We start from the raw sequence: 26455 nt of genomic DNA, 5'->3' as shown, positions 1-26455 counted from the left end.
TGAGATCACTAGTAAAAAGTGATGGAAAAGTTCAAAGACTCATTGGTGTACAGTATGTGGTGCGGTGAGTGTGATGGGACTGCAGGCCATTTCTGATTTCATGTGAAACTGAAATCAAAGGCATATGAGCATAGAGTTTCCAGCTAATGACAGAGCAACACCCATTGCCTCAAGAAACCCACTCTCTACACTAATGAGAGCAGCCAATCAGACCACTCATATGAAGAACCCTACACTCTGAATTCATCTAAACACACACTGATCTGGGTCATAAGGTTTGATTAAATGCCGCTATAGATATTGAATATAAGTGTAGAGTGCTTAGTGCATTCTTGGAATGTATTCATATATTCATACATAATCTGATTTATGAAAGTATTAATAAATGAAACCATATGAGATGGGTACACTGGCACGAAATTAGACCTCATGCTCAAAACAGCAGGTGTGGAATCAGCATAGATACACTCATGATTTTAAAAACCCTTTTGATCTCAAGGCTTACAGTAAAATGCTTGTAATAAGCAAAGGATGGTGACTTAGAAAAAAACTAAAATAATGATAATTAAAAGATAGTATAATAATAATAATAATAAAATCATTTGATCATGTAAATATAATTAAACATTTTTGGTTACTATTAAAAAATGGAAAATAATAAAAGTTAATGAATTGACTAGTAGAGCAAACAATATTAGACCCAAAGCTACAGCAAATCCTAGAATCAAGACAGGGCTGCAACTTATGATTCACCTAGCATGAATGGTAATATAATGCAATAACTTCAAGATCAGTTCATCATATCTTAGTGCTGCCCTTGCAAACTCAGGCAGACATTAAATACTCTGTATATGACGGTCACTAAGAGAGACACATGCCTGATTCCATTTCCAAGTCACTCTTTGAAAACATATAAATTTATGGTGGCATATGACATGGGAACAGAAAACCCTTTTCCACCTCTTTTACTCTCTTTCAAGTACCTCAGTGAATGTCACTTTTTATGTCACTGGTATCAGAGATTACTTTCTCAGAAGCATTCACTTGGAAAAAGTCTGGTTTATTGAAAATTGCCAAGGCTTTTGTGTAAGCACGAAGCCTCCACCCCTCTTCTCCCTCGTCCTCTTGCTCTGAGTGAGAGAGATGCAATTCAAGCAACACCATTCTGACAGGAATCTATTTTTGAATGTCTTTTGATGGTTATTTTTTCCCACAGGTTAGACACGTGGCTGGCAGAGAGCTCATGCTGGCTCTGCCGGGGTTCATAAAGGTTTTTGCCTATGTTTATGAGAGTAGGGATGTGAGGTGTTTCAAGACATGAGATGCTACAACTTTTAGGAGCCTAAATGAAGTTGGCCATGATAATTGAAGTTGTCTTGTTTAAGGTTTAGTGATTAAAGCAAGCAGTGTTTTAAGATTGTGTGTGTCTGATAAAGAGACACTCAAATCTGTTGGTGTTTTGAGATTTGAGACAGAATGATGAAAAGGCTGATGAGAGTTCAATACAGCTCAAATAATTGGCAACTATATGAGAGTTCTCAGAGATCTCCATGCTTAAAGAGCTGTGCATTTCAACAAGAGCAGAAACAAAGAAATGGTGGGGGTGAAAAACTGTCCAAATCAACAGGATGTGACAAAAATGGCAACAATGAACACTTGAAAGCACACTCTTTAAAGGGTGGAGAATAGTTTGAAAGGTTTCCAAGACCAAAGCTGTGCAGAGAAGTACAACATCTAAATATAAAACATTAAATGTGGAAATGTCAGGGAGCAATGACAGTTTTAAATGCACTGATATGACTCACCTCTACATAAGATATGGGGAAGATGCCAATCTTATCTCCCAGCATGCCTTCCGCCCAGTTCTCATCCACACGACGAATCACAGTAAGAATATCATCCTGAGGGCAGACAGAATAAAACAAGTTCCTTGTTATTTAGCCATAAGCCTTCACAGCAATTTGTTAAAAAGTTTATAAAAAACGTACAACTCGAAGGCATCAATGAAAGCCAGGCATTTTTTTTTTTTTTTTTAATAAAAATCTATCCAAAACACAAATGCCTGGAGGGGAACTTGCACACTTATGTTGCAAGCAGAAATAAATGTTTCTTTTTGTTTCTGCAACATTAAAGCAGTGCTGTTTGTTCAGCACAAAATTATTCACTATTTTTTTCCCCATTTGAACATACAAAAGGGTAAATTCTGAAGAATGTTTCTGCCTCTTTTTCCATTCAACAATATATAAGAATATCTAATGCATTAACTAATGCTAATGAATTGACTTTTTGTAAAGCATTACCATATTTGATTATGAAGGAGTGTGTGTGAATAGGACAGTATAGATGAATTTCAAAGTCTGTATAAATTTCCAGCACCTTTGAGAATGGCAAGCAGTCCTTGTCAGCCTCCTTGTCTTTCAGCTCAAAGTCATACAGGGCCTTGCATTGAGGGGGTGGCTGTGGGAGAGGTTTGATGACCTGGACAAAGTTAGTGGGGAAGAATCCATGGACCCCACCCATCTCTCCATGGTACCAGTTTTCATCCACCTGCCGGCGCAGGATGATGATGTCACCTTTGCTGAACTTGAGATCTCCGGGTTCTTTGCCATCATAGTTGTATAAGGCCTTGGCACAGGGTAGCTGAGGAACTCCCTGTAGTAAAGAAAAAGAAAGGTGGAGGATTACTAAAAGTTTGAAGTTCATAGGTTCCAAAGTAACTTGGATTCATGGATAATGCAAGATCAGCACTCAAAAGCACATTCATTTTTCAAACTCATAGGACAGGCGAAGGGTGACCGTGATAACCACAGCCAGCTTTCATAGAGCGTGACCATGTGTGGAGTGGAGGAGTGTAAAGTGAAAGCAGGGATTCTATAATAAACCCTTTGCTGCAAGATTTTTTAAAACCTATACGCTGCTATCTTTGGAGCCTTTCACACACTATCCTTAACATGACATCTGCAGTATGAAAAGAAATAAAGAATCATATATATATATATATATACATATATATATATATATATATATATATATATATATATATATATATATATATATATATATATATATATATATATATATATATATATATATATATATATATATATATATACATATATACACACACACACAGTCTTTGCTCAGCTATACATAAAGTCAGAATGCTAACATAAGCTCAATGATAGCTTTTGTGCTGTATATGAGTGATCAGTCTGTCTGGCCTGTCTTTCACCCTGACCTTGTTGCCTTGTCTCTCTGTTTGACTGTGCTGGGCTGCTTTTCCTGTATGTCTTGCACAGTTTGTGTTGCTTAACTTACTGACTGCCTCCTTGTCTGACAATCCCAAAATACCCTGGGATATGCCAATGGATTCACAATGTTGTGGGGCAAGCCCATTTATCAATGTGTGTGGAGTTTTATGGTGCAGAACCAGTCGTCTGGAACCGGTCAAAGCTCCTTTCAAGCCTGACAATGATCCACAGCCAGAGAGAGGGAGGAGGAGGCAGACACAGTCCTGCTCAACTGAATGAGCCCTTTTCAGGCAAACTGTTCAAGAGAGGGGCCCTCTGTCCAAGAGAACCCACCCCCCCCAAACCACCCAGCATAAAGCGCAATGGGCTTCCTCCACTGTAGCATGCATCTCCTGCACACAGTGAGGAGAATGATAATCACAACAACAATAACAAAGAATCAGAAAATAACCACGAAAGACAGAGGTATTGGAAAGGAGGGAAAAACGAAAGGTAGGTACGAAGGAAGGATGGTGGTATGGGCAGATAGGCAAGTAGTAAGTAATGCAGAAAGATTAGAAGAAAGGTTGTTAAAAATGTAGGTAGATGGGAGGGATGAAGTTGGCTAGGCAGGTAGACAGGAAGGGAGGTGGATAAGCAGATAGATAGGAGGAAGGGAGGGAGGGAAAGAAGGGATGGAAAGAAGAAAGATTGTTAAGTAGGAAGGTTGGAAGGAAGTAAAGAAAGGAGGAAGGTGGGCAGGCAGATAGGTAGGTAGATAGGAAGGAGGAAGTTGGATAGGTATGTAAACGAGAAGTAAGTAAAGGAAGACAGGAAGGTGGGTAGGCAGATAGGTAGGAGGGAGGGAAGGAAGGGAGGGAGGGAAGGAAGGAAGGGAGATTGTTAAGAAGTAGGGCTGCACAATTAATCGGTCGATCAGAAAAAAACATTGAAATCGCACTTAAATGATTTGGCTTAGTGCGATTATGAAATCGCAAAGCAGCTGTTATTTTTTATGCGTGGCTTGTCAATGAACTATGGCTCCAAATGGTAATCTATCTGAAAGCACTGAGAGTTTGAATTGCTTATAATGTGCATTTGAAAAAACAACATGCGTCAAAACATCTTTCCAGACATGAGAAGCATTTTATTAACATCTTGTCCAACAGAAGCAACATTTAATAACATGTTTTTACTCCAAACTCACTTCATAACGACAGTTGTCTTTCTGTGAGATGATGTGGCTTCTTACACAGAATAAGGCAGTCGTGTGTTTATTATCAAAACATTTTAGTCATGTTTAATCAATCAAAACGTTTCAATCTTCTGTTTATTCAGCTATAGCGAAATTGGCAAATCGCGTGCGATAAAATTGTGATAAATCGTGCAGCTCTATTAAGTAGGTAGGTCAGAAAGAAGTAAAGGAAGGTAGGAAGGTGGGCAGGTAGATAGGAAGTTGGTTAGGAGCTAGATGGGAAGGAATAAGGATTAAGTATATAGGTTGGAAGATGGGCAGGAAGGAAGGATGACTTGTAAGGAAGGGAAGTAAGGAAGGAAGGATGGAAAGTAAAGGAGATGTATGCAAGTGGGCAGGTACTTGGGTGGATGGGAATAAAGGGACAACATGTAAAAAGGAAGGAAGGAAGTGGATCAATAAAAAGGTACTTGGAAATGAAGGAAAACAGGTAAGGTAAGTAAGCAGACAGAAAGGCAGGCAGGCAAAAAGAAAGGAAGAATAATAGGTAGAAAGAAAACAAAAAAGAGAAAGAAAGAAAGAACGAACGAACAGGGGAAAACAAAGAGAGAGAGAGAGACTGATGCGGTACTGTTCAGCCCAGATCAGACAGTGACTAAGCAGCACTCACCACAGAGAAGACAGAAGGCTAGCCAGACACAGAGACAACTAACTAGAGGGCAAACTGACCTTTCAGAAACCACATCCTTTTTTCAAACTTAAACCAAACAGGAAATAAAGATGAAACTAAAAAAAGTTATTTGCTCACAATTCTATGTAATTTGGGCCGACAGCTTTATTTGATGTAATGTAACTCTGTGCCGAAATCCACTGACTCGAACAACTCAGAAATCAAAGCTCCATTCTCTGTGCACCTCTGTGCACTCTTCATCCCCCCTTCTGTTGGCCTCTCTCAAAAGGCAGTTGTCAGCAGATCTGCAGATTTGCCCACTTTGCTCAGCTTAGAGCATGAAACAGACAGAAAGAGTGAGAAAAGAGGAAAGACACGAAAGAACAAGGAATATGATGGAAGGAAAAGAGGCCAAAAGGGTAGGAGGGTAAGAAGGAAAAGGAGTACAAGAGAAAGAGTTTGATCAATTGAATGTTAGAATGGCCGGTGTGTGTTTTTCCCGGACTAAGCCTTGCGTGTGAAAACGAAGGGTGCTAGAGATTGCTGGAACTGGACCGACATGAAAGAACCACATTCAGGCTTTTATCCAGTGCAAACAGAGCACTGAAGGTGTGCGTGTGTACGTTTGCCCGTTTGTTAAAGTTACATGAACCTCAACGTTCTATAAAAAAAAAAAAAAAAAGGGCCACTTGCTGCCTTTAAGGTTTTCTGATCTCAAGATTCATCCTGGTCCAAGAACTCTTACATGGGACAGTAGGGATAAACACCAGTCCGTCTCACAGAAGATCTAAAGAACACGACTGAACCTGGATCAGAAATACAGGATATTAGAATCTAATGCAAGACAGCTCAAGTCCAGCGGGCATTAAATTACTCACCGCTGCACAACTGCGCTAAACTTCTCTCACTGCAGGGAAAAACAACACCACCTTTATTTGTTAAAACTCTCCACAGTGCTGAAGCAAATGAGATTATAATGTAAACAAGATACCTAAAAATACCTAGTAACAAGATAAAAAACCTTTGGTAGTTCTCAGAGGGCAGGCACGCTGATTTCATCCTCTCTAATTGCCAATTACAAAAAATTTTTCATTTAGCAGATGCTTTACAGTGACTTACAGTACAATTTTCACCAGGATGGGGGGGGGAGGATTTCTTGCATTAAGTTATTTCTCAAAGCTTCATTTTTGGCCATGGTGAAGTGCGTTGCTAACACTTATCTATGTTGTGTAAAGGCTGACAGTCAAAATGCATCATCTGAGAAATGCTGTTTCGGTCAATGAGTTTGGTGCTCCAAGAATATTTTTTAAATATTGTAAAAAAATATTTTGAAAACAATTTCACTGCACTAATCAAATTGGTAGAAGTTATCATGCTGTAGGCTAGTGGTTGGCAATAGGCGGCCCACTGGCCAAAACTGGCCAGCCAGCAATAATATCTGACCCGTGCCAGCAGCCAGATTATTTTTATAGTGGCTGGTCCTGAAATACATCTTCGTCTCGTGGTGCTGTAAAATATTATCACCGTGTCTACACCGTGACTTTTTCCGCGGCGCAACAACAGCTAAAAGCTTCCTACATTGTTACATGGCAAACCGACTATTGCAAAGCACTTGAACAATGTCAGAAATAGAATGGGGAATTAATTTACTGTTGGGAATGTGTTGTGTTGCGTGACTCACATTGCACATTGCCGCATCCAGTGTAGTCAATATCACTGATTATAATGGGTTCTATTATCTTTTGATGTGTCGCATCACGCAGCTCGCGTCACAGTGTTATATTCTTTGAAAACAGCGACAATTTCCTTGCAGATAAGACACGCTGGCTTTGCATTCACAAAACTAGGTAGGAGGAATGCATAGTTGTCTTTCCATTCTTCATGACCTTCTTTTTCTCTCACCAGCTATCTTAAATGTTAACATCAGTCTGCACACAATGTAATACTGTACCTCTAGCATGCAAACAATAATAAAAAAAAGCAGTTTAGTATGTGAGGAGTGTAAAAGTAGGCTATGTCAAACAATCATTACAATAAGTTAGGCTTCAATGTGTAACAAACAAATTAAAATGAAATAAAACAGTTCGTTAAGAGCATGACTCAAACATGCCATTAATGGGCTTATTCAAGTCCTCTTATTTCTGAGTTTTTAATCCATTCATTCCGCATTTTCCACATATGTGTGTTTTAGCAAGGCGGTCTGTGTTGCAAGTTGTTGAATGAAGATACTTGCTAGGTCACTACTCCGCTTTATTAATTTATCCAGTGTAAAACCCGGACACCGCCACACAAATGTGGCTTTTTGTTAATGACTGACCTACAACAGGACAGTTACAAAAGACACTAACAGTCTGTCACAGGCAATTCTAGTTGCATTTTTCATCAATTAATTTAAATTATCCTTTGACTATATTCTGGCCCGCCATCTAAAAGGTGAAATATATTTTTGATCCGATGCCAAACTTAATTGCCGACCCCTGCTGTAGGCATTCCTTTATGGATTTTTTTATGGTATGGCATGTGACACCAACTGTTCGACAACTTTTAGGTTGTACAATACTTGTCAAAGCCAAGACTTTGATACCAATAATTCCAAAATTAGATGACAAATTAGTGTCCAAAATCGTGCAGTGTGAACTTGGCTTTATCATGTCAAAGATTTCCAAGACTAAGTGGTTCCTAAAAAATTGAGACGCATCAAGAATTGTTTGGACAACTGAACTGAATCTAAAGTGCCATAAATTCCCACACCTTCTTACCATGGTTAATGTCTTGCTCAAGGGCAAAATGGTAACCGTTATTTTGTCATTTTATGTGGGGTTTGATTCTATAACCTGTACTATCACAAATATTTAACCACTCCTACACACCAACCCCAAATAAAAAGAGTGGATAAAGTTAAACTGGAAAACAAAGCATGTCTATATCACAACGTGTCAAAATACATGTGCTAACCACTAGGCCATGGCTCCAAATCTCTTTCAGGTAATACTATTTCTAGTAATATATTCAATAAAAACAGAGCAAAAAATTAAATGAACAGGGGATCTGTTCTTTAGATTTCATCACACAATTTGGCTGGAGGCGATGTTTGACGTTTCTAAGCAGAGTGTAACCTGCCTATAATTTGTCAATGCGTGACAGCTAGATGTGCCTAATACACCACTAATGAGAAATGTGTAATCCAATACTAATGAGCTCTCCCAGTCACAAGCCATCAATCACTATTAAGACTCTAATATCAACAAACATCCCGACCATCTCTAAATCACTGTTAGAGGCAATCTAATGTCATACCAAACCTTTCAGTTCACTAAGTGAAGACTCTTTCTAGCCACCCCCTGTATTTCTCATCTTTTTAATTCACACCCATTTCATCTGTGACCCATCACTGTCTAGATCATGTTTTGGACAGGTTGACAGGGCTTCAGAGTAAAGAAATGCCTAGAGAGCCACTACAATGAAACCGTTATGGCCTGTTTAAACCAAGAATGATAACTATAATGATAACTATATTAGTGTAGTATATAGTTATCGTCCTTAGAGTGAACAGGCCTTGAAACTTTAATTACACAATCATAGATATATGAAAATGTCTCATGATAAAGAATAATTTTAGTATAGAGGTTATGATGACAATTTAAGTTATATAAACTGTTTATTTCATTTCATTTATTTGGTATAAATTTAGTAGTGGTTCCCAGTTCATTTGAATCTGACATAACTAAAAAATAGGGTTGGGCGATATGGCTGAAAACTGTATCACGATATCAGGGTTTCATTTCGGTCGATATCGATAATTATTGATATTTTTTATGACCCATTTAAAATAAGTGACCCATTTAAAATAAGGACCAGGAGAAAAATATATTGAATTTAAACATTTTTATTTTAAACTTAACCTTCCTCTGATCATAATACCCTCGGTTATTAAGAAAGAAATGTAAAACAACCATAGAAAACTCAAATAATTAAAATGTAAACATAAGTCACAATGAACACAACAATTATCTCTTAATATTTAAGGTGCAAAAAAGGTGCTTGTGCGGTGTTGCAGCTAAAGATGTTGTTGGTTGAATACGGCTGTGCTCCAAAGGGTAAGCGCGGCTTACCCTTCATGTGAGTTCATGTGAGTGAACCGTTTTAAATATTTTTTGAGTACCTTTCTGGATCTTGAGAGGTTCAGTGACAGTGCTGGCAATAGAGGCCTCACTGAGCCATCTGATTTTATCAAAAATATCTTAATGTGTGTTCTGAATATGAACAAAGGTCTTACAGGTGTAGAATGACATGAGGGTGAGTAATAAATGACATTATTTTAATTTTTGAGTGAACTAACCCTTTAAAGTAGTGCTAAGAGTTTACACTAAAGGAAAAATTACGATGAGAAAGTCTTTAAAAAGGGTACACCAGCTAGGGTGCAATAGCAAACAGACACTCCACATATTAACTAAATGAATCACTGCATGTTTGGAGATATAAAAGGGTGCATTAAAACGCACTCAGTACGTGGAAGGGCAGTGCAATTTTTCCTTGATGGTTTTTACAAGGGCTGTTACAGGAGTTTGGGGAAGGGTGGGCCAGGCAGGAGGCTGTCTGACCCCCATCTAGAATAATTTAGCTTAAGAAATCCCTCAACACAGAAAAAGATGACAGGAAAAAGAGGACAACTCCCAAGAGGCACAAGCTATCAAACCCATCACACAATAGTGTTTACCTTGTAACCCTAGCACAATCAGATTCACCAAATGGAGATGACGCTATGTTATTGACAGGAGTTTGTGCGCGTGGCGTCCATGTTGTTTTCATTATGGCTATATTAGCTGAAATGGGCTGCTAATGGCTCTGTTTATGACCACTGGGAAATGACCTGACCTGTCCCTCATCTGTGTCCTCAGCTAAAAATGGACTCCCACCTACAGCTGCTGCTGAAGCCTCATACTTTTCACCTCAAGACTAACGGGCATCCCTGCTGAAGCTTTAGTGGATAATTACTTTGTAAAGATGATAGATCAGGTGTGGAGGATGCTGAGTGGGCGTTTACAACTGAGGGAAGGAGTGAATTGATTCAGTCAATGCAGGGCTGAGGTCTGAATAACAAAACATCAGATTTAGCTAGGTGAAGGAAACAAATATTCGTCTGCAGCAGTGATTTAAGTCTGTCATGAACCCAGCAAGGAGCAAAATTCAGACTGCAGCAAGACCTTGATGAGGAACGGAAAGAACAGTGTTCATGTTAGATCAGAGAGAGAGAGAGAGAGAGAGAGAGAGAGAGAGAGAAAGAGAAAGAGATGGAAAACAGTTAGAGATCTAATCAGGTTAGACATGTACTTGCTGTTCTGTCCTTCGACATTCAACCCTTGACCTTTATATGCAGCAAATGAGCAGTCTGCTCCAGTGGTCATAAGTGAAATGGGGTAGTTAAGGTTTCCATGACAACATCTGCAGAAAATCCACAGTTCTTACTGTCACTCTCATAGCAGAACACAGAAATGAGAGGTGGGGAGGTGGCAAGATGCAGAAGTTTCATGGCAGGATGCTAGAAAACAACATTTTCTTTCAAGCACTCTGAGAGGGAAAAAAATGGCTCATGGAAAACTTTTTTTGAGTGATTAACTACGTATTGTAGAGTTGCATGATATTGGAAAAACTGACATTGCGATCTTAGTTTTTCTGCTATATGAAATTTCACCAGATGACTTGAATTGCTCTATTTGGAGAGAATTAATAATTCTAGAATGACTGAGGTGATTTTGTAGGAGAGTGAATCTGCATAGAAAATAAACAAATTACAAGCATAGATAAATACATTAGAACAAAGATACAAATTAAATAAGTGGTGCTTTATGTGTTTCAGGTAAGTCTAACAGTATTCAGGTACAGAAATTGAATAATCAAATGTAACTCCATGGTTTTCACTGCATAAATTAAATATAATTAAACTTTGTATCCTCTTTGTATTTTTTGTTTAAGATTAATGACAGACAGTAAAAGGAATATTAGGCTGCTGTCACTTTAAAGGCCCATCCACACCAAAGAACGATAATGGTCTGTTTATTCTAAGCTCACACGCTGCGATTTCAAAGTGTGTACAACATGTTTTTGCTGTTCTTGTTGCATTTATATGGCTTTAACCAGCAGATGTCCTCAGCATGCTATGTTTTGAGTGAATAGCTAGTGTAATCGATCTAATGTAAAAGTGAATTTAGCTGACAAAGTCATTATAGTGGAATAAAAACAACGCCTAGTCTTTTTCACTGCATCTTCAAAGGAAGCAAGACAATGTTGGCCAAACTAACGCTTGATACCTGAGGTAATTTTATGTGTTTGCTAGCCTGGAATAATGATCTCGTCTCCATTAATTATACTTCTCTCACTGTTTATCCTGAGGGTATGACTGAATGTTTTCCATATCTATTTTCTTTAAAGTGTCCTTGTCAAACAATGGATTTTTCTGGACCGTGGCGATTAACTTCTCCGCAATGTCATCTGCCATTTTAAATGTGTGAGCCCTTCAATAAGAATGGGTTCTGATTGGCTGTCAGTGTTTTATAGTTCAACAGCTGGAAAAAAATCATTCTGAAAGTGATCCCAACGATATTGTTTCTCTATATTGTTATAGCTGTGGTGTGAACAGTGCTATTCTTTTATACACTGCTCAGAAAAATGAAAGGAACACTTTTTAATCGGAGAATAGCATCAAGTCAGTTAAACTCCTGGGATATTGATCAGTTAAGAAGCAGAGGGGGTTGTTAATCAGTTTCAGCTGCTTTGGTGTTAATTAAATGACCAACAGGTGCACTAGATGGGCAACAATGAGACCACCCCCAAAACAGGAATGGCTTTACAGGTGGAGGCCATTGACATTTGTCCTTACTCATCTTTTCTGACTGTTTCACTGACACTAGTTGACTAGGGTCAGTGTCACTACTGGTAGCATGAGGCTATACCTGGACCCTACAAGGGTTGCACAGGCAGTCCAACTCTTCCAGGATGGCACATCAATACGTGCCTTTGCCAGAAGGTTTGCTGTATCTCCCAGCACAGTCTCAGGAGCATGGAGGACATTCCAGGAGACAGGCAGTTACTCTAAAAGAGCTGGACAGGGCCGTAATAGGTCCTTAATCTATCAGCAGGACCGGTATCTGCTCCTTTGTGCAAGGAGGAATAGGATGAGCACTGCCAGAGCCCTACAAAATGACCTCCAGTAGGCCAATGGTGTGAATGTCTCTGACCAAACAATCAGAAACAGACTTCATGAGGGTGGCCTGAGGGCCCGACGTCCACTAGTGGGCCCTGTGCTCACTGCCCGGCACCATGGAGCTCGAATGGCATTTGTCATTGAACACCAGAATTGGCAGGTCCGCCACTGGAGAACATTATTCTGCCTATAACATCGTTCAGCATGACTGGTTTTGTGCTGGGTCAGTGATGGTCTGGGGAGGCATATCCATGGAGGGAAGCACAGACCTCTACAGGCTAGACAATGGCACCATGACTGCCATTAGGTATCGGGATGAAATCCTTGGACCCATCGTCAGACCCTGCGCTGGTGCAGTGGGTCATGGGTTCCTCCTGGTGCACGACAATGCCCGGCCTCACGTAGCAAGAGTATGCAGGCAGTTCCTGGAGGATGAAGGAATTGATACCACTGAATGGCCCCCACGCTCGCCTGACCTAAATCCAATAGAACACCTCTGGGACATTATGTTTCGTTCCATCCGACGCCGCCAGGTTGCTGTCCAGGACTGTCCAGGAGCTCAGTGATGCCCTGGTCCAGATCTAGGAGGAAATACCCCAGGACACCATCCATCGTCCCAATAGGAGCATGCCCTGATGTTATCAGGCATACATACAAGCACGTGGGGGCCATACAAACTACTAGTACCATTTTGAGTTGCTGCATTGAAATTTCAGCAAAATGAACTAGCCTGCTGCATAATTTTTTCAATTTGATTTTTGGGTATCTGTGAATTCAGTCCTCTGTAGGTATAATTTTCATTTCCAGCAAACGAAGTAGCATCCTTTCATTCCTAACACATTAGTCCATATCAGTATAGATATCCAGAATGATATTTTTCCCCATTGAGATCTGATGTGTTTTCAGTGTTCAAATTTTTTGAGAAGTGTATTTAGAACCATTTTTAGAACTATATTTTTATCGTTATCTTTATAGTTATCGTTCTTGGTGTGAACGGACCTTAAGACCGAATGCACGAATCCAATATGATACGCATCCATTTTCTTTCTCAATTGTTTATGTTCACTTAAGACAAAATGATTTTCTTTCGTGTTTCGAATGGTTTAAAATCAAACTGACAGGACCTGAAACACGTGCAAATGATAAACTTTCGCTCTATGATGATTAAAATTTGAAATTAATCTGAGAATCACATGCGTTTCGAACCATGGTGCGAGGTCCATACGCATCAACTATGTTCCCTATACTTGATATCGCACATCCTGCAACGTGACTATCTTGGATGTGCACATTGCAATATAGATGCTAAAACAATATATATCGTGCAGGCCTAATGTATTGTATACATGTGAAAATGTCAGGTTCCTATCTGGTCCCAACCAGAGACAAGCAACCCTAAAGTAAAGGGGGGAATTTTGCACATTTTGCACACTCACACTCTCAAAGCTGAAATGATCTGGAACCCTGAACAATCTTGATAATTACATTTGGCCTTAAATTTGAAGTCCAATCAACAAGAATGTATAAAATGTGTCTATGTGATCATGTACCTTGAATGTACACTGGGGTTAAAACTTATAAACTAAATTTCTAAACTAATAAATCTTAAAATTCAGTCAAAAATGCATTGGCTGCTCCCACATGTGCATTAAAAATGACATTAATGTATTATTTTATTGTTTAACTGAACTAAAGGTAAAATAAAAATAAACATTTTTATTTTTGAATTAATAAATAAGTAATTGATTCCTTTTTTATTTTAAGTCCTAGTCCTCCATAGTTTTACACTGCCTTTCAACCCTTCAGACAGAAACACAAAACACACAAATGCAATCTTGTCAACAGCCTTGTTATTTTTATTTTATAGGATGCTGGAAAAAGGGTTGATCGTTTAAATTACTTCTAGTCTTATTTTATTAGCTTGCAATGTACCGTATACACAAACACACAGACATCACACTTTATCGTGACACAGCATGAATGCCTGTGAGATATTATCCCAACACCAATAAACCACAGAACAGAGGAAGAGAGAATCACAAAAACAGGAGGCAAAGTAAAGCTCAGAAAACACATGCGGCTAGCTGTCTGGACCCCAGATGTGCATCTGGACCACGATCACAGATGAACCTGAGCAGAATGGCTTTCTCCTGATCCCCCTTTCCCAGCACTCTCATTTACCTTATACCTAGGTTACGGCCATCCAGTCATACACTTGTGTCTATTTAAGCCATGTGACCATCCCACCAGACATCCACCTCATAACAACCCACACCTGTTCCACACTCACCAACCTTCATAAAACCTCTGCATTTCACCTTGCCGTGGGGAACCGAACTACACTTTAAGGGCTCATGGAAACCACGGCCATTACAGCTTGATTGAGTCAATCTGCCACAGAACGGTATGCAAAGTCTCATGGGAGTTGGAGTCCTTTCATGAGATCAAAGCTGGCCAGCTTAAATGTGTGGACAAATGAACCATGAAGCAGGCATGTGTAAAGCTAAATGTCAAACTAGAAGTAGAGGCCTAGTTAAGAGGAAAAGAAAAGCCTTTTTCATTGAGTAAAACACTAAACATATGGCAGTTCAGCGGAGACGTTGCTGTAAGCTACAGATTAGTCAACAAAAAGAAACTGTTTTAACTTGGAGGGGGTCTGAGCTTTATAGTGGAATTATAGGAAAGCAGCATGTGGTTTTCATGAAGCTTGTGCGCAATTGTGTGTATTTGTAACTCACTGGAAAAATAAAGTAAATTTGTGCTGCTATTTTGTATGTGGACAATTTTTCTCTCACTGTCTGTGTCTACACTAGCCTGACCTCACTTACTACAGTAAATACAGGTGGTTTGGGGAGTGCTGAGGTTCACAGATTTAATATCTTAACACTGCATGGGCAGAATAACACAACCCTCAATCTCCAGCACTGGGGAAAACTTTTATTTAACATTCAGTTTTTAACCTTACCACATCTCCGTCTTTATTCATCGACTCGTATACCTGATTACATAACCAGGTGCTTGCGAACAAAATAGCGCTGTCAGAGCACTCAAAGGATGTAGAGGAAAAACAATGGTTTGCAAAAGTAAGGCTTTATCATGCAAAAAAGATGGGACAATTTAACCTTCACTGCAGTGCACTCAAGAATCCATTGACCAATCGTATTCTCAGACAGTGGGTTTGGGGCTTTCAGACCCCAGTGTTCCAAACTGCCATTTTCCCCACAAAATTTTGAATTAACCCAGCTTGATTTACACATTTAAAAGGATTACATCATTCGAGCCTTTTCTAGTGCGTAAATATCCTTATTTGAGGCAATTTCATTTTTTTTTACATTGAAAGAAATTAATACTTTTATTCAGCAAATATCATAATTGATCAAAATTTTCAGACATAAAAACTTTACTGTTTTTATTGTATTTTTGTCAAATGCAGCCTTGGTGAGCATCAGAGACTTCTAAAAAGAATAAAAAAATCTTAACCCCAAACTTTTGAACAACAGTATTCCGACAGTATTATTATAAATTCACTGTAAACCATGGCTTCACGGGGCTTAAAGGGTTAGTTCACCCAAAAATGAAAATTCCGTCATTTATTACTCACCCTCATGCCGTTCCACACCCGTAAGACCTTTGTTGACCTTCGGAACACAAATTAAGATATTTTAGTTGAAATCCGATGGCTCCGTGAGGCCTGCTTAGGAAGCAATGACATTTCCTCTCTCAAGATCCATAAAGGTACTAAAAAAACATCTAAATCAGTTAATGAGAGTACAGTGGATCAATATTAATATTATAAAGCGACGACAATATTTTTGGTGCGACAAAAATACAAAATAACGACTTGTTTAGTGATGGCCGATTTCAAAAGACTACTTCAGGAGGCTTTGGAGCGTTATGAATCAGCGTATCGAATCATGATTCGGATCGCGTGTCAAACAGCCAAACTGCTGAAATCACGTGACTTTGGCGCTCCGAACAGCTGATTCGACACGCTGATTCCTAACGCTCCAAAGCTTCCTGAAGCAGTGTTTTGAAATCGGCCATCACTATACAAGTCATTATTTATTTTTCTTTGGCGCACCAAAAATATTCTCGTCGCTTTATAATATTAATATTGAACCACTGTACTCACATGAACTGATTTATGTATCTTGAGAGAGGAAATGTCATTACTCCCTATGCAGGCCTCACGGAGCCATCGGATTTCAACTAAAATATCTTAATTTGTGTTCCGAAGATTAACAAAGGTCTTATGGGTGTGGAATGGCATGAGGGTAAGTAATAAATGACAGAATTTTCATTTTTGGGTAAACTAACCCTTTAATGCTTTTATAAAACCATTACCACACAATATAATTATTAAAGCCAAAAAATATGTATCAATGCAACTTTCATGAAGTAAAAACATTAAAAGGCTTCCTTCCGCTGGAAAAAATAGTCCCTGATCGTGAACAGCAACAGAAGTTACATTTATTACGCCATTAGATGGCGGCAAAGATTGTTTGTCAAAGATTGAGTCACTCAGTCAAAGAATTTTATATTGAAACTTCTTGTGAACATGGAACAAGATGCAAATGCTTTGACTAGCGCTGTCAGTGGCACGGGAAAACCCATTAAATGTTAAAAGGACAAGATTGCAGCAGACATTCAAACAGATTTTTATTATGAACATAGGACTGACCTGAGGGAAAATGCTAAATTTGAATGCAGGTAATACACTCAGTCACTCAATATATCTCTCTCATAATACTCTTCTACAATGCATTAAGCTTCAATTAAAGGTCCCGTTTTTCATGTTTTTTTGAAGCTTTGATTGTGTTTAAAGTGTGCAATATAACATGTGTTCATGTTTCGCGTGTAAAAAAACAAACACAGTATTTTTCACATAATTTACTTATCTGGATACCGCTGTTTCCACGGTCATAAAAACAGGCTGATGACTTCCTTGTTGTATGAAGTCCCTACTTCAGAAATACTTAATGAGTTCTGATTGTGCCAGCGGTTCGTTCCTGTGTTGTGATTCGACAGCAGCTTAGCTTACCGGTTGTTGTCCATAAACAACGCCTTCTCCAGACAAAGAGGGAACTGCTCCATCTTTTGTTTTTGGGAATTTTACAACGGCTTTGAACGCGGCTCAACCAATCAGAATCAAGGGCCAGAACTATCAGTTTTATTAATTTTACGGTTATATCCTTATCTATAAGTGTAACAAATTCACGCGAGTATTTCCATTTTGCATGAAGGCTCGTCCTGACAGTCTGCGTAAACTTCAATTTTTACTGAATGAGCGCCGGCGCACGCATGTGTGTCAAACAGATGGGACTCATTGGAGAGGGAGACAATTAATATTCAGTGCAAAATTATTCATTTTGCTGAAATATCTGTTGATGGACATTAAATTTAGGTTTAAAAGTCAACATGTAATTCCAGTATTTTATGAGAGTGGTAACTGTAAAGGGATAACAGCATGTCATTTAATATAAATGTAAGACGTTTCTTACATTCAGACAGCCAACTAATCGATCAGAAATAATTGTTAGTTGCAGCCCTATTCCTAATATTACAAGTAACACTTTTGGACTGTATAATATAACGTAAAGACACATATTACTGGATGTTTGTCGCCTATTTTGAACCAACAACCTTTCGCTCATGAACCCTGACAAGAATAACCTACAATAAACAAAATGCCACATCACCTCATTACCTATAAATAACATAAACATTGTCTTCTGCAGTCTCTGAGTATTCTGTATCTCTCAACCGCTCTTTTCTCTATTTTTGTTCCATCTCCGCACACTCTTGTTCCATTTCCTTCTCTGTATCTCCCTTTACTTAGCTGACAACACTTCTGGTCTTTATGCACACACTCTCTCTACCACAGCATGAGGCTGTTACAAAAGGCAGAAATAATGATGAAGTGGTGTGCTTGAAAGTCTGTGAAAGACATAATATGAAGATACGTGTGTGTGTGTGTGTGTGTGTGTGTGTGTGTGTGTGTGTGTGTGTGTGTGTGTGTGTACATTAGTGACAAAACTGTGAAAGAGAAGTAATTAGCACTAGGGAGTGCACTCTTTTCTCTCTTTCCCCTCCCAATCCTTCTCAAAACTAATGCTTTTGGAATCTCTGAGTTGGTGTGAAACTGCCCGAAAAGGTGGTCTAAGGTACAGTTCTTTGGTACATTTTACAGTTGGAATGAATGTAATCGTTTGTAAAACGCTACTGATGATGTATAATTTGAATCTTTCATGCTCCTGGTCACGCTTATACTATAAACACATTTCTCAAAGCTGTTTATCTCTGAATAAATTGTCTTCGGAGAGCAGCTTGCATATTTTGCATCTCTTGCATCCGCCGCAGACAAATGAAAATGTGTTCTGTGCATGTAAAGTTTTGCTGGTAAATCCATTGCAACTAAAACATGAATAAAACAACTTCTCCATTCTTGGTTTTTCAGACAAAGCAATCAAATGAAATGTGAAGAGAAAAAAATAAACTCTGGGATGTTTTTCCATCTGTCCTCCCTTTTTCCATCTCTTCTTGCCAGTTCTCCCATTCCATACAATTCATCTCTCCTACTTATACAGTTTTCCCTCAGAGACACAAACCCCCTCTCTATCTCTCACATGTCAAATCTCTCACCTAACTGTCAAGGCTTCATTGGCTGGTTTATGGCCCAGAATGCAATGCTCTGCAAACTAGCTCTGCGCAGCATTAACACGAAACAAGCTGATCACCTGCTCTCATCTCTTCAAATGAACCGGGATAAATCTAACAGAATATCCTGTTAAAGGTGTGCTATACTTGGCCTGCAATGTCTTCTAAATCTTTTTCATAAACAGGTACAGAGCAGAATTACTTGGTTACAATTACACATCCATATTCACCTTGAACATTCAGCCATCAGAGGAAGTAAAAGGAAGAAATACAGTTGAAAACAGTGGGCTGGTTGCCATGTTGACAGGAAAAGGTCTAATGTAATTTGGTGTGATCAGAGGGGGAGGAGCCTGAAAGAATGAGACTAATGAGGTTAGTGTAGCAAACTTCATTAAAGTGCTAAACACACACTTGCACTTTAGTGCCAACAGCCAACGCTGAAGCTGTTCCAACCAGAGTTCCCCGGGCCTGATTAGCACGACATACAGAGCTGATTCCTGCAGTTTCACGCCCACCCACAGAGCTGCCTCTCTAATCCACTTCATAGTGTTACAGTCACACAACCACCAGCACTTAATTACACTACATCAGCTGAGATAGAGAGAGGAAGAAGAAAGAAGAGCTAAGAAAGATAGAAAGGAAGAGTCAAAGGCAAAAAGAGCAAAAGAACTGGCAAAATATTTGGTGAAAAAAAGTGAAAGGATTGCAAAGAGAAAGAAAAAAAAGGCAAAAGAGAGCAAAAATGAAAAAAAAAGCACAAGTAAGATTAAGTACAGAAAAATGAACCAAAAAGAAAAACTGAAAGAAGAGCAATAAGAGCGAAAAAGAAAAATGAGCAAAAGAAAAGAAATGGCACAAGAAAGAACAAAAGAGAGTGAAAGAAAAGCAAAAGAGAGCAAATATTAAATCAAACAACACAGTAAAGAGTGAGTGCAAGAAAGAAAGATAGCAAAAAGTTAGAAAAGTAAGAAAAAAATTTGCAAAAGAAAGAAGAAAAGAGTGAAAAGTGAAGGAGCAAAAGAAAGACACTCAAAAAGAACAAAAAAGAAAAATGAGCAAAAGAAAGAAGAGTACAAGAAAGGGAACAAGAAAGAATGAGCAGATGAAAAGAAAAAAGAAAAAGAAAGAAAGAAGAAAACAGAAGGAAAAAGCACAAAGGATGATAAAAAAAAAGTATATAAAAGGAATACGAGCAAGAAAGAGCAAAATAGTGTGAAAAGGGGAAAGCGGGGTATGAGTATGGGAAGAAAACGAAACAGGACAAATGAAGCATAAGGGAAGTTAAAAAAATGTCACCCGAGGGACAAACGCAGATGAACTGAGATGTAGAGCCCTCTGAGGACCGCAGCTAAACTTTCACAACAGACAGAGCCGCAGAAGAGCGTGTGACACAAAACAGAGCCACAGAAAATCTCCATAAGACACAAAAGATGATCTCACTGGAGCTGCCACATCACAACCACAAGACCAGAGAGAGGTGAAGCAACATGAATCTCACACACCACAAGATCCTATCAGGAGATCTATGAGCCGTTTTGACCATCAATATCTGTTGTTTAAAGGGTTAGTTCACTCAAAAATGAAAATTCTGTCATTAAGTACTCACCATCATGTCGTTCCAAACACATAAGACCTTTGTTTAGCTTTGGAACACGAACTAAGATATATTTGAGGAAATCCGAGGAGCTCTCTGACTCCTCCATTTAATCACCACTCTCAAGGTCCAGTAAAGTAAAATTGTTAAAATAGTCCATGTGACTACAGTGGTTCAACCTTAACTCCTTAGCATTTCTAAGGTCTCTTTTGCCAGGTATGTGTAGCATGAGCAGTACAGTGGAACACTAACAGGTTCATTTTATGAAGCGACGAGGATACTTTTTGTGCACAAAAACAAAACAAAAATAACTACTTTATTAAATAAATTTGTTTTTTCTCTGTCATTCTCTTATGCTGTTTAGGTTCGGTGCTTCCAGGATCTACGTGGTTCACATGAGCAGCACGACACGTGTGTGATGCTGACGCAGGAGCCGGCCAATGAGTGGGCTTACTGATGTAGAACCTGGAAGCACTGAACGTAAACAGTGTAAAGGGAATGACAGGAAAGAGAAATTTGTTGGATAAAGTAATTATTTTTGTCTCGTTTTGGCGCACAAAATGTATTTTCGTTGCTTCATAAATTTAAGGTTGAATCACTGAAGTCACGTTGACTATTTTAATGACTATTTTCTACCTTTCTGGACCTTGAAAGTGGTATTTAAATTCTAAATCTAAATCTTTGGAGGAGTCAGATACCTTTTGGAGTTCATCAAAAATATCTTAATTTGTGTTCTGAAGATGAACAAAGGTCTCATGGGTTTGGAACAACATGAGGGTGAGTAATGACAGAATTTTCATTTTGGGGTGAACTAACCCCAAAATACTCAAAACTATTCTGTATGATTATGGTAGAATGTAAGTATTATTTATAACACAGAATATAGATATGGAATATTGTTCAAAATAAGTTTATATGGGATTCTAAAACTATTTTTGTCAGATGAACCCCTTTGACCTAAAATATTTACTTTTAAGAGATTTTAAGGGTTATTAATGTTTTATTAAAAAGTATTTATAAATATATTTATTTTTTGGGGAAGCCAATATACCAGGACAGTATAGAGAGCAGGCAAAAAGCAAAGTGGGAGAAAGAGCCAGGATTCAATCTCGGATCGCCCGAAGCTCAAATATGTTATACGAGTTATAGGTCAGGGCACTGACCAAAAGGCTGTAAAAAATTAAAAAACAACAAAAAAATTTTATGATATATTAATTATTAGCTTGTTCTTTCCTTCCTGCAGTTCCTTCACAAACCCCCAAGGTTTTAGGAAACCCTGCAGCAAAGGCACGTCTATCCTAAAAGGATACAGATTTGAGGAGGAGGAGGAGGAGGAGGAGGAAGGGAATGTTTGGACACACACAACCACTGGAACTTCTCATCTATGTGTGGCTTAATCTTTTGGGTACGGGGTCAAAGGTCAGACCCAAAATAAGCCCATCAATCAACATGAAGCAGAAGAGCTGTCAATCATTCACCTTTACCCATCAGCATCAAGACTGAAAGGAAGGTCTCAAAGACTAAATCTCCTCAAACGGAGCTATTATTTATAGACCATTTTAAATTTTGATCAAGATCAGAACAGACACATAAAGGGTATAAAGTGAATCAGATTCTTCTGATAACAGCCATGAGACCACACACAGTGACGGGTAGATTTGCGAGTGTGGTTCAGTCCAGGTGGGCCATCACAGGTGTCATAGATTTACTACAAAACAGCACCAAGAGAAAACATTACGAACACACAAACACAGCTGTCAGGAGAGCTCAGGTGTCTTACGAATATGCCACCCATCACACACACAGTTGCATGATGATATATGGGTTGGTTAGTGCTTATTGATTGTTGAAAAATTACCAGATGTGACTCAGCTGGGAAAGATGCAGATGGCAGCAATAAATGCATGCGCGTGCGTGTGCGCGTGCGTGTGCGCGTGCGTGCGCGTGTGTGTGTGTGGAGCAGCTGTTAATATCATCAAATGAAATATTCAAGCTTATATTGGTCTAGTCTCAACCTTAGTCAACACACCTACAATCAGTTACAATTTTATTGGCTGGTTAATCCAACTTTTAGGAGTAAGGCCATGCAGGTTATCAGACCACCTGTTAACAATCTTTATGTGAATGATTCTGATAGTTTTTTGTGATTATTTTTGTTAAAGATGATGATAACAATAACTATAAAGTTTTAATAATCATTTTAACTCTATAACACCACAGCTATAATAATAATAATGACACAGCTAATGAATGATAAACCTGAGCATTTAAAGAGCCAGACAACAAAACTGCAGCACAAGCTTACAATAAATAGAACATTATCGTTTGTTGGTGTGGACACTAATATAGTTTGACATTCTGATTGTGAACTGGTCTTTACCCTGTGAATGGTGTGGGTTAAATAGCCAAAAAAGACAAGTCATTGATTTGATTCAGCCTAAAATTCTGTGGAATATACAGCATTACCAGAGAGAAACTGAGCATTAAGTGATACATACCAGTGATGGAGTACTCGAGTCCGACTCGAGACTCCATTCTCTGGACTCGTGACTCGACTTGGACTCGCGGACTGATGACTCGTACTTGGACTCGGACTCGAGGATATATAAAATCAGACTTGAGCATTATTTAAGTTCATATATAATATTATATAAGGTTTCGTGCCCAAGACCGGCCGGGATCTATTTTTTTCCCCTCAGAGACACTCACTCTCTTGGCAACACACTCACTGACGTCACTCACTTTACGCTCGTGCATGATTCGCGGGCTAAATGTTCAAATTTGGAAAATTGAGGAAAAGACTGGGACAACTTCAAACTTTAACAGACACCTGTCACGGGTGCACCCAGAAAAGTAAGTAAAATGCTTTCCATTGGCTAACGTTAGCTTTTAAAAAAACTATTATTGACTAATGCATATATGATAATAAACAGAAGAAGCTAGGGTTGGGCGATGTTTGACAATTTGGCATCAGACGTCGACGATGTCTAATGTCTGGTTCAGATTACACAATTTTTTTGTCTGTTGATAACTTACTAGTCACTGTGTCAGATCGGATTACATGATTTTTTTTGTCTGTTGCGATAGTCACTATCAGATGGATGACGCAATTTTGACTCCTAAAATCCTGTGGTGTAGTGGTCAAGAAACATGTCAGACTAACGTTACACGTTGCTTTCTGACCAGTCGCGTGCTGTCACACACACACACATTCACTTGAACACATACAAACGCACTCACGCTAAATCACTCGGTCACTCACTCATAAGCGCTCTCTCTCTCTCTCTCTCTCTCTCACTCACACTCTCTCTCTCATATTGTATTGATTTTTACATTTTAAGTATTTTTAAATTTAATTTTAAACTCGAGACTCGACTCTGACTCGAACGCCGGGGACTCAAGACTCGACTCTGACTCGAGCTCTGGTAATGGTGACTCGACTTGGACTCGACTCGGACTCTTCTTTGGGGACTCGGACTTGGACTCGGACTCGAACACTGGGACTCGAGACTCGACTCGGATTCGACAGTTGGTGACTCGACTACAACACTGTAAATCAGAATGAAATAGAATATAAAAATCCGTACATAAATATATATGTTTAGCTGTGTTTTAGTTTTAGTAATTTTAGTACCTCAACTTAAAATTATTTTATGTCAGTTACTTGCCAAGACAACATTTCTAATTTCAAGCTTTAGTTCACCCCAAAAAATTAAATTTCTGTCATCAATTACTCCCATTATGTCATTATAAATCCGTAAGACTTTCGTTCATCTTCGGAAAACAAATTAAGATATTTTTAATGAAAGCCAAGAGTTTTCATAACCATTCACGTCATAACCAATTTCAAGGCTCAGAAAAGTAGTAAAGGCATTGTTAAAATAGACCATGTGACTACAGTGGTTCAACCTTAATGTTATAAAACAACAAGAATACTTTTTATGTGCAAAAACAAAATAAAAATAACGTCTTTATTCAACAATCTCTTCTCTTCCCTGACAGTCTCCTATGCTGTTCATGTTGCAAATACTGAGCCAGAGGTCAGAAAGCTCTTGGATTTCATCAAAAATATCTTACGTTTGTGTTCTGAAGATGATCTTACAGGTGTGGAACGACATGAGGGTGAGTAATTAATGACAAATTTCATTTTTGGGTGAACCAGCCCTCATCTAATATTTATTTTATTTTTTAGCTTAATTCAATGCACAATAAGGTTGTTACCAATAATATCACTGTGACGAGCAGGGAACGGCGCAAGGCCGGTTACGCAAGTGATAACGAGCATCACCTGCGAGGCGCACCGGCCTTGAGTCTCTCACGGAGGAGCTCTGGGAGCATAAAAGGAGGAGCGATGACAGTGAAGGACGAGAGAGGATCAGGCCTGGACTTTATGTTTTATTACGTTTGTGTGGCGGGCAGACGTCTGCGAGGGTCTGCTGGCATTACTTTCGTTTTGTTCTTTGTTTATTTTATTAAAGATTATTGTTTTAATGTTCGCCGGTTCCCACCTCCTCTTCCCGTATTTATGAACTGTGTTACATTGGTGCCGAAACCCGGGAGGAAGGAGGGACATGCTGTCGGAGAGCCCTCGCTGCTGAGGGGGATCGCGGTGCTGCGGAGTTCGGGCAGCGCGGGAGTGAAGACCGTGAGAGGCTGCCTGAGGCGGTGGTACTGGAGCCTGGTGAAAGGTGGGACGGAGACCCGGATGCCATGCTCCTGGGATGAGGTGGGGTGGCTGCCTTCCTGGAGGGAGCGGAGGAGTGCCGTCGTCTGCCGCGGGCCAGAGCCTGCTACCGTCCGCCATGAAGGGGAGGAACAGGGGAATGCGGACTCGCTGCCGGCTGCCTTCAACCGGAGGAGCCATCAGGCCATCCACCGAGCGTCCAGTGCTATCGCATGGCACCGCAAGGAAGAGCCTCTCCGCTGGCTGAGGACCGAGCGGCAGTGTGTCTGCGAGCCGGACCAGGATTTATTTTTCTCTTTTTCCTCTCTCTCCTCTCTCATCCTGTCGCTCCCCTTGCTTCAGTCTCCTTTTCCTCGTCTCGTCTGTCCTTACCCCCAGGTGCTGCGAGGGGCGATGGGGGTATGTGATGAGCAGGACGGGCAAGAGCCGTGAGGGAACGGCGCGAGGCCGGTGACGCAAGTGATAACAAGCATCACCTGCGAGGCGCACTGGCCTTGAGTCTCTCACGGAGGAGCTCCGGGAGCATAAAAGGAGGACCGACGACAGTGAAGGACGAGAGAGGACTGGACTTTATTTTATGTTTTAATATGTTCGCATGGCCGGCAGACGTCCACGAGGGTCTGCCGGCATTTCTTTCGTTTTGTTCTTTGTTTATTTTATTAAAGATTATTGTTTTAACGTTCGCCGGTTCCTTCTTCCTGTATTTACGAACTGTGTTACAATCACTTAACTAGACTTGTTCCTTAATTTACACTAGGGCTGCACGATTAATCGCATGCTATTCTCACGCGCATTTCGTCAGTAAAGCCGGTTCCCTGATTACCGCTAAATCGCCATCACCTGTTTTTAAACGGAGCGCCTTTTAATAGACAGAGCCGTAGTTCACAGACAAGCCACGCAATATCGCGTTCATTATCGCAGGCGATTCATCTGCGATATGAACGCGATATTGCGTGGCTTTTCAGTGATCTACGGCTCTGTCTATTAAATGCCGCTTCATTTGAAAGCAGGTGATGGCGATTTAGCGGTAATCAGGGAACCGGCTTTACTGACGAAATGCGCGTGAGAATAGCATGCGATTAATCGTGCAGCCCTAATTTAAACTGTCATTATATAACTCAAACTGCTACCGTACAAGACAGTGAGATTTAAAATAATGTTGTCAATCTTAAACACTGACTGTGTGAACATAGCCAAAGTCAATTACGCACATTTTACACTATT

At 39.5% G+C, this 26455-nt stretch overlaps 1 protein-coding gene across 1 annotated transcript in view; it reads right to left on the bottom strand.

Annotated features, from left to right (window-relative positions):
* The window catches only part of sh3rf1 (SH3 domain containing ring finger 1), a 73235-nt gene that overhangs the window by 29130 nt on the left and 17650 nt on the right, over positions 1-26455 (bottom strand). The window contains exons 3-4 of the mRNA XM_067383737.1: positions 2377-2652; positions 1806-1901 (exon numbers count right to left, since the gene is read on the bottom strand). Of these exons, the coding sequence (XP_067239838.1) occupies positions 1806-1901; positions 2377-2652 (372 nt within the window). The remainder of the gene's footprint in view (positions 1-1805; positions 1902-2376; positions 2653-26455) is intronic.

This window comes from Chanodichthys erythropterus, chromosome 4, assembly GCF_024489055.1.
Source record: "Chanodichthys erythropterus isolate Z2021 chromosome 4, ASM2448905v1, whole genome shotgun sequence".
Taxonomy (NCBI): domain Eukaryota; kingdom Metazoa; phylum Chordata; class Actinopteri; order Cypriniformes; family Xenocyprididae; genus Chanodichthys; species Chanodichthys erythropterus.
Note: the sequence above shows the minus strand (reverse complement) of the source record. Positions and strands in the feature narration are given on the sequence as shown.